General features: G+C 33.6%; 1 protein-coding gene across 2 annotated transcripts; it reads right to left on the bottom strand.

Moving 5' to 3' along the window:
* Positions 1-358: 358 nt before the first annotated feature.
* LOC105118483 (glycerophosphodiester phosphodiesterase GDPDL3-like) lies at positions 359-9,451 on the bottom strand. 2 transcript variants are annotated; one of them, XM_011016450.1, is made up of 10 exons: positions 9,282-9,451; positions 7,054-7,221; positions 5,655-5,948; positions 4,838-4,947; positions 4,165-4,666; positions 3,696-3,734; positions 3,302-3,586; positions 2,491-2,633; positions 1,305-1,788; positions 359-972 (listed from the first exon to the last, which is right to left on the bottom strand). In XM_011016450.1, exons 2-10 carry the CDS (start codon positions 7,163-7,165, stop codon positions 680-682), a joined length of 2,262 nt encoding a protein of 753 aa, XP_011014752.1. In that variant the 5' UTR covers positions 7,166-7,221; positions 9,282-9,451; the 3' UTR covers positions 359-679. The 2 variants fall into 2 exon arrangements, with proteins under 2 accessions (XP_011014752.1, XP_011014753.1); XM_011016451.1 differs by having other exon boundaries at positions 9,286-9,451.
* Positions 9,452-10,011: the final 560 nt, after the last annotated feature.

Raw genomic sequence — 10,011 nt, 5'->3', positions numbered from 1 at the left:
CATTAATAAATTATTTTTCAGTTCATTTTCCATAACATAACCAAACACTAAAAAGTGTTTTCCAGTTTATTTTTCATAATACTACCAAATATCGGAAAATAATTTACTTTTCAGAAATTCATTTTCTCTAGAATTTACTTTTCAGGAATTCATTTTTCTTGGAATTTATTTAAAAAAAATAATTTTCCTGTGGAAAAAGAATGAAAAATTGATAGCATATTAATTAAAGAATTAGTTATCAATGAACAATAATCAACTATCACTTTATTTATTAGATCAACAAATGAAAATAATTAAATAAGACATTTCAATTAGAAAAAATAGATTGACATTACTCTTTATTTATTATATCATATACTTTACCATCAAAGAATAATATTATCTTACAACCATGAAACAGGCAGTCAATTCACCATTACATCTTACGTGTCCTCTAAGGAATTTGTTTGTTTTTTTTCACAACACGAAGGGAATTAAGGAAGAAAATGCCTACAATGCTACATCAAAAAGAAAGCTTCACAGCCGTCCAATAAATAACCCAAACTAGAGGGGAAAGAACACAAAAGATTAGCTTCGAACAGTTGTTCAACAAAAAGCTTCAAGGTGCCTCATCTTTGACCAAAAGAGATTGGAAATGACAGCACATAATGATCTTGAATAGAGTGATCATGTTAAAGTTTTAAAGCAGCAGAAGAATGGCGATGAGCGTAGCCAAATTGGACAGGAAGATGCACGCACCAAACTTGGGCAGCCCATTTGGAGGTCCTGGTGGTACTGCTGTAGCTCCACCACCTGGAACTGGAGGACTTGCTTTATAAGATGGCAAGGGTCCCTCCACAACATCAGTTGCAGTTAACACTGGGTTTGGAGGCTCAGCTGGGGGCAAGGCATAAGGTGAGATTAGCTGCATGAGACCGCCAGGCTGAGCAGGGCTCATGTAAGGAGGTAAATCACTGCCCAAGCATCGGTTCCCTGCAATAAAATGGAGCGCTGTGTTACTAAATGGCAAACAGATATCACTACATGTCTGGTGGATTAAATTTATTATGGAATTTCCCTAAAATCTGAAATGAGACTAACACAAATAATGGCTGTTAAATGTACTTTCAAGTCATATTGTATGATCCTTACCTGATTTCTATGTGTAATATGCGAAATCTATTTTTCTCAGCCTAGTACAGTATGAAATTAAACTGACATTTTCATGAGAACAAGATCTAAGGAATAATTTGTCCAGAACATACAACTTCGTCCAGGATTCACCCTGTATTGTTGCATATAAACTAGAAACATCAGTGACTTACTCTTGTATCTGGCAGAAGTCAGAGGGAATTCTGTGATAACACCGCTGATGTTGACTCCCATGACGTAGGAGTTAATTTCAACTGTTGAATCTGAGAAGAAGTCCCATGCCTGAGATACAAATTCATTGCTGAAAGTTTCCACATAAACTGAGAGCCCATGCGATTGCAGCTTTGGCACAACATTTGTGACACCAGTTAGGAACAAAGAACTTTCAGGAAAGACAGAGATCTTGCTGATGACCACAGAATCAGCGAAGTCTTTGATGTCCTTCAGGGCTGCATCTTGAGTATCTTGAATATCCTCTTCAATCCGGTACACAAGTTCATAACTCTTTTTGTCCCTAAATTTCATTAGAACTGAGCTGTTGGTGGACTCAATCATAACTTTCTTGGAAGTTGGATCATCATAACCAGCTTTGCTCAAGATATCAAGTACTTTGTCAGTAACGAGTAATCCCTCTTTCTGTATAAGATAGGCTGCATTCTGAAATGAACAGAACAGACAACATCAGTCAGGGTGGGAACAACCTTCATTCTTTCTATTGAGCTGCTTGAAATGTGGACAAAAATAACAATCACATATTCTTCTTCTTTTTTTTTGGCTACTGTTGAAGACCTTATTCTATTATTCTACGAGAGAAATCCCCAGGCGTGCAATTATAGCTCAAAGGTCTGTACTAAGAATGTGAGCTACACGAGACTAGAAGCATGGCAGGAAGTTATGCCAAAGGATTTGGTTAATGCAACCACAGGAACCAATGTCATCTTTATTGCTACAAAAGAGATGAAAATGCAGATTGCAAGCAGATGAGATATCTGAAATGAGCAACCATTGAATATGATTGTCCATTAAGTTCCACCAACCATGGAAACTAACACCATGTGTGAAATGGTTTCCAAGTTGGGGAAGAAAGATAGAAGATATAATATGTTCCACTGACAGAACTAACCCATTAAGCACTGTTTTTGTTTACTAATAAGGAGTTGTGTGATTATAAATTTGATTTTGATAACATGCTTTGCATCCAACAGGAAAAATGTCAAATTTCCACAAACAATCAAAGGAATATCAAGTGCAAGCAGTTTATGCAAGTTCAGAGCACAAATGCAGCAAATGCGATAGCAGGAATCAGATGATTCAAACGAAGGATCATGTACGAGTAATGTGAGCTTAGCAAAAACCCACCTCAATGCTAATCAAGACACCAGAAAGCGAGCTAGTGCTCTTTGCCAATGCCAAGAACTCAGACAGTGTTAGAAACTTCCCTGAATTTCTGAATTTGGGATTCCGTGACAATTCAAATTTTGAAAATGGATTGGAAATCACCGCTACAATGGCAAAAGAATAGGATCAATACAAAATCATTATCTTCAATGAAAACATTTGGACAATCATACATCCACCAAGAAACATACTATGGAATTCAAACAACAACTAGATTACAAAGAAATTAGAGTTGGGCAGGAGTCAAAAACAAAAAAAAACAAAAAGAGCAGAGGACTATTCCTGTTCCTTTCACAAAATTCTACCTTTTAAAATGTAAAGAGAGCAAAATCAAAAGAATGGTGCCAGGCAAAGGACATTTGCGTTTGGTATTGTTCCAAGAATTCTAATCTCTGTAATTCTTTTCATGTATTTATCCTCAAATCTCAAGTGGTGGGAATAGCTGGTTATGAGATCTTGTCTTGTGACTCCCACGACCAAGACGTCATTTCCTTTGAGCCCTAGATGGATGTGTTTTTTTGGCTGGCCACTCTTTATTTGTCTTCCTCAATGTCCTAAATTATTTTAACTTTGTGATTCAGTACTGAGCATTCTATTTTAGCAGATTGTGAGGATTGAGTAACGCCCCTCCACATAACTGTTTGTTCACAGGCCAAACTTTTTCCCGTACTAAAAGGAAAATAAAAAATAAAAAAATCATGTTTTATTGGGAAGGGAGAGCAACAGAAGATTGAAAAAGCAACGAAGTAAAAGCCAACCAGTTTGAACTTACGAGTTAAGCTCTGAATCTCACTCCATGTTAAACTAAAGGTGAATATCCCATTGCCTGCCTTAATCTGTGGAATATCCTGTGCACGATTGCTGTAACTTGATTGGGCAACTGTTGTACTATCATAAAGATTTATAGAGCCTAAGCAAAATGGTATCCCATCTTTGGATATTTGAACAGGACAGTCAATAACATCAGCACCATCTAAAATAGCTTTCTGGTAAGCCAAATCAGTGCAACCAGGGTAGTCTCCACTTGCACCATTTTTTGAGATGACCAAAAGTTCCACTGAACCATGAGAAAAGGAGGAAGGAAGAGGTAAGTACTAATTTTCAAAACATGCAATATCCTTCAAAGTTAAATCTCATATAAAAAGAATCAGAAAATAATTTTGCACCTTGAGGTGTAGCATTCTTGCCTAGACCAGAAAAACAATCTGCAATACAGAAGGAGAAATCAGAATCTCAAAATATTTATTCTCCAGATTAGGAGAAATATCCAGACAGAACTTAAGCATTATAATCTTTAACTCCAACCGAAAGATTACAGCTAGGATAAGCAGAGAGATTGTCTCAATGGTTCTATGAATCAACAATGATAACAGCAGTCACAGTACTAAACCTTTTAAGTTCGACCAAAATTTGAATCATGCAGTGATAAGGAATCAAGTATCAAGCATGTTCTGACATGAGAAGCTAGAAGTAGCAACAGTTGAAAGTTAAATGATGGTAGGTGAGTTAACAACTGCTCCCATAAAGAAAATACTGCCTAATGTCCAGTTATTTAAGTTGAAAAACACTAGATTGAACCAACAGTTCACGGTTTATTCAGATACATGATGCTTAAAGAGAAGGATTACAGCTTACCAATTGTCGCAGAAGGAGTTACTGGAAAGTCAGAGAGCACGCCATCAACAGAGAAGTCACCATTGTCAACAAAACTGAGATACTCAGTTACAGGATCATAACTGTAATTGTAACTTAGTGGAACGTCATTATAAAAATCTGATACAAAAACCTCTAGCCCTGCCTTGTGTGCATCCAAGACGATAGAAGTATGAGGTAGTAAGTAATTGCTTGCATCTAAAGGCCATATGTATGACTTAGGGATAAGAATTCCAGATGCAAATGTCTTGATGAAAGTAAAGTTCCTTGAGAGAGAACCATATGTCTCATTTGTTGATGGCTCGATGACATTTGGTTCCAGAAACCGGAAGACCAGTTTTGTTATATTTAGGTTAAATCTCTTAACAATACTTCTCAAGAAACCCGCTTCTGGTGATGAGAGATGATTAATGACAACCCTTCTGGATAGAGACAGTATGTAGCTTCTCATACTCAAATTGTGCTGTTTGAAGAATGCATCATGCTGCAAAAGTATCAAAACAAAACAATTTGGTTGAAGTAATTGATGGTAGTACACGTTCCACTGAATTAAAGGGAAAGGAAGAATAGCAACAGCAGTAAAGAAGGCTTCATATCAATAATTTCATAGATGGTACTGATGTAAGATAAAACAGAAATTATATTGTTTCTCTACCTGAATATTCAGCCATAAGCCTGGTGGTTTTAAGTTAGCCACATCCTCAACAGTTTGGATGGGATAACTGTTATCAAACCTTTCACTCCGAGAATAGATTCCCTGAGTCACTGTCATGGAAAAACAATGTCAGAATCAGAAGTTCGAGGTAGGAACTGAGAAGTTAAGAAACAGTTGATCCACACAAACGGGTGTGCTAAGAAAATTTTCATAGTCAATCTCATGAAGATCAAATTAGATAAAAACTCCTTCAGAGACTAGTGAGCAGGTCCCTATCAGTAAAATCTGAAGATCAACAATGGGATATCCAAATCCAAAAACAAAACAACCCCCCATTGGTTTTTTCTTCAAATATTTGATTGAAATATGCTATTTGCAATAAAACTATCAGTGTCTCTAAATGACCTGATGTTATTAACTGTCTTTTATGCTTGACCATTACTAACTACCACTTATACATCAAGCAAACTTTACAAACAGAAGGACTATAACAACAATAATAAATAATAAGAATGGAGAATAAACAACTTGTATTTTTGTGTTATTCTTATGCAAATAAGAGGGGTGAGGTCTTGAGTTTGACTCCAGCCTTTGTCAATTCATTGCTAATTTCAACAAAAAATGAAAAGAATTAAATGGCAGCTGATTCACTTGATTCATGCAAATTTTTAGCAATCAACAATAAGAAAATCTGGATATTTCAAATGATCATTTCATGTAATAATAATACTATACAAGAAATATAGAAATAAACGGGCTGCCAAAAAATGACCAATAACCATATGAAGCAAGTTGTTGAAATCTTAGCCGAACTCACAGAATACAAGTGACAATTCATTGAGAGTGAAATCCACTGTGAACCATCCTCGGGTAGGAACTCCATTAACTAGGTACAACTTATCCTTATTTTTCATAACTTGTGCAATGCTAGTAGAATTGTCAAGCCTGAGATCAGGGGCACAAATCCCCACACCATCTTTAGTTAACTGCACATCACACCATAGGACAACATCCGGCAAACTTGTAAGAGTTGCAAACTGGAAAGCAACTGAGCTAGAATCAGGAAATAATCCTGAAAACCCGCCACGTGCTATGACTAAAGGGGGATTTCCTGCAGAATGAAATTAATTAGTGAGCATTTTTCATTATAAGGTCGATTGACTCTACTCAAACGTGTTATAGGGTCATATTTTTATCCATGCAAATTTACCGCAACACAGATTGCAAGTTCACTAACCAAAAATTGTTATTGCAACACAAATTACATCAAATTATTTTGTGAGCATATAAGAATTAGTTAAGCTGCAAGTTCAACATTTTTTGGGTATTCATAGTAGAAATATTTTGGAAAGCACCAAAAATCTTATGAGTCGCCATTTTTCTTGAAAGAATTTTATTGACCAACATTTGTTTTTGTCAATTTTCTCAACAAACTCAGATTTATAGAAACCTCCGCTTTTTGGAAAGCCAGGTTCAAGCAAATTAACTATCACATATAACAATTGACTTATCAGAACTTAGAGTGTGGGGAAATGTAAAAAAAAAAAATGAAAAACCACCCACAACACCAATATCCAAAAGCATGTAATTCATGAAAAAGAAATGCATGCACAATTTTTTTTTTTTTTGTGTGTGTGTGTGTGTAATGAACTGAACTGGCAGGAATTTCATATAAACTGAGGGTTTTCCATAAATGACATGATGTGATTTCTCCAAGAAAAGAAAGAAATTCAAGAATTCGTTTTGCATAAGCCCATGATGAAATCAAAATCAGCTTTCGAAAAAGAAATCAATTTTAATCTTTGAATTTAAAGTAATCTTCAAGGCCCAATACAAACAAGTGATCTTATTCTAGAAATAGTAACCATGTTGTTCCTTGCTATTTTCTTAACTAAAGCTTATTTAAAACGGTGTTTAACGATCTAAGATACCATAAATAAAATTATCACAAATTCTACTAATTGCTCATTTATCATAAATCAAATGTAAAAAAAAAAAAAGTAAAATATTGCATCTCTTATATATTTTCAATATTTATTTAAGGCCAAATCTTCAAAGACGGAAAACAAACTTCCCTACAAATGCAACTAGCTACTAAGCTGTAATTCTAAAATAGAAAATCGAGCATCACATGCATTTTCCTAGCAAACAAACACAAAATCTAGAGGGAGAGAGAAATATGTCTGCGTGGTAGTGAGAGAAAAGCAAAGACAGACCGGTGAGTGTTTGCCAGGTACTAGCAGATCCCTGAGCAGAGACAACAACCACCAATGACTGAAGTAGTAGTACAGCTAGTAGAGGAGTGAAGAACGAGCGTAAGTTACACATTGCCGGAAAATCTAGCCGGCGACTTGTTGGAGGAGCTTAAGCAAAACTCCGGCCAAGTTTTCTCGATAAATGCGACAGATTTCCCGGGGGGGTGGCTTGGGTTGTGGAGAGAGGGGGGGTGGGGGGATGGGAGGTGGGGAACCTTTTCAGACAGGCTCTTAACAGATTTGTTAATGTGTCGAGCCTTTTCTTTCTTCTTGTTCTCTAGTGTTATTATTTGTTATTGCAAGTGCATGATCGATGTTTTAACATGGATTGTCAGCAAGAGCCGCTAGGTTTCGAGGAAACAGATATTTATTTTTAAAAAAATATTAAATTGATAGTATTTTTAATAATTTTAATAAAAATAAAAAAATTATTTTAAAGTGTTTTTACAAATTAATAAACATTGTATACACAATTATTGTGCTGCCATCAACGTTTACATTAAAAAATATTTAACTCTCTTTCACTATAGTCAAATAACCCTTGAAGGTTTATCCTTTTAATAAATTATTTTATTTACTATTATTTGATCTTAAATTATATATATGTTTCTTATACATATCATCAACAACTTTGGTTATTTTCTATTTCCATAGCCGATTTTATCTTATAATAATATTATTGAGAGAGGTTTATTAGCTTTTATTGCAAGCTATTAGTTGATATTAAAAAAAAATATATATGAATATTGAACCTTTTATTTTTATTTTAAATATAAATAAAAATAATGTTATATAATTGATTAATTCTTAGACTTAGAAAAACATTTAATTTATTATTAAAATAAAAACCAAGAGATTAATTTATAATTTATTGTGTTATTTAGTTTATTTGTCTCAAAATATGCAATATGTATTAATTTTATGTTAAACCGTTTATTATTGTGGTTTTTTTATTTTATTGTTTAATTATGAAGAAAAGTTTGTTTGATTAGTCAAATAATTTATATTTTTAAATTAAACCCCACATATAATTATATTTCAAACATTAATTTTATAAAAACTAAGATAATTTGTTTATCTCACAGCCATTTTAACTAAATATTTTATAATTTTAAAATTACTTATTTAAAATATTTTTTTTAAACTGCAATCGCGTAAGCTAAACACTACCTAATCTAACTTGCGTTTTGAATTGTGTTATCTTGACGGTGAGAGCGGCTGGCTTCAGGTTATTAAATTATTTGACTGGATGATGAGCTGGGAGAGGCCTCTGTTGTCGTCGTTACTTGTTATTTTAATGGAAGCTTCGTGTATTCAATCCATGGATGTCTGTACAATGACAATAATGCCCCGAGGTAAAAGGATTGATGAGGGAGTTCCATTTGTGGTGCGGGGAACCATACTTCGAATCTCGCTTTTTAATTTAATTGTTTTAGTTGCGAATGAGTTCTTCATTATATTTGATTATTAGAGTAATTGACCGATTTATTTTTATATATTGGATGGTATTCTTTGACATGTTCATACTTATATATTTATTATTTTCTCCCACATACTTTTTTTATTATTATTATTTGATAAAATACCCCTCAAACTATAAGAACATAAGAAAAGGGGTAAAACTTAACTATAAAAAATTAAAGAAACTTGAAAACTTTAGGGAAAAAACTTATAAAACTAATAAAATTAAAAAGATAAAAGATAAAAAAAAAATGAAAGTACCCAGTGGAATCTAAAGGTTAAAAAACCGATCTTATTTTGCAGGACACGAGTTCTAAATTTCTTTTCATTAGTCTCTATGTTTTTTTCTATATTTTCTATGAATTATTTTAAATTTTTTGAAATATTCAAAGTTTTTGTCTTTCTGAATTTTTTAGTTTTTTTTCTTAGATTCAGTTAATTTTTAAAAAAAATCTAATTTTTTATATCCTTATAAATATATAAGGATATATGAATTTTAAGAAAATTCTTAAAAATCACATGGAGAAATATGTTCAAGGATAGATGAAAATAATGTCCTTATATCATATCTCTCTCCTTTTCTAAATTGAAATTCCCCTGCCAATAATTATTCCTCTAACTTGAATTTTGATTTTCAATTATGAAATTTTCTTTTTTTCTTTATTTTTTCCTAAGAATATATTTAGAAAGTTTGTTTTCATGTTAATAATTCAGAAAGTTTCTATATATATATATATATATAGAAAGAGACAACGACCATTACTAGAACAAATATATCAGACAATATATGGTAAATTAACAATTGAGGTGGACTAGAGATCTCTATCTGCCCACTCAATGATGGAATCGGGAAGGCTCGAGCCACTGAGTAAAAGGAGAGGAGTGCTGGTTGGAAGACAGCTAGAATGGGGTCCACACATGAGCACTAACAGTCTGGCAACAGTCCAACTTGTCATGATATGATTGGGTGGCGTAGTGAGGGAAGCAAAACGCGTAGAATGGTTCCTATTTCAGGAGACGGTGACTTGTCAGCACGTATGGTATTTATTTCATTTTAATCAGCATTGAATGACAGAGCATAGGTTCTCAGTACTCACAGTCCTCGTAAAGGATTTATTTACCTTCTCTTGCCCCCAAAAGCAGAAAGCACAGCGTTTCTTTTTTCTTTTTTTCTTCGATATAAATTCAAGAAAGTAAACAACCGTGAGGACTCCTATTAGGTCAAAAAGATAAAGCACAGAGAAATAAAGAACGAAAAATGATATGGTTTGGAAAAACCTGAAATTAAGATGAGGCTTTCCATGACTACTGGTGCAATGGATTTTAGAAGTTTTTTTTTTTTTGTAGTTGGATTGTGTTGGTGTTACACGAACCCTTCAAAAGCAAGTTTTTTTTTACTAGGATAAAAGACTATCGAATATTTAAATTAATAAATCATGAGAAGTGAATAATAGATAT

Source organism: Populus euphratica, unplaced genomic scaffold, assembly GCF_000495115.2.
Source record: "Populus euphratica unplaced genomic scaffold, PopEup_1.0 scaffold1981.1, whole genome shotgun sequence".
In the NCBI taxonomy this organism is placed as follows: Eukaryota; Viridiplantae; Streptophyta; class Magnoliopsida; order Malpighiales; family Salicaceae; genus Populus; species Populus euphratica.
Note: the sequence above shows the minus strand (reverse complement) of the source record. Positions and strands in the feature narration are given on the sequence as shown.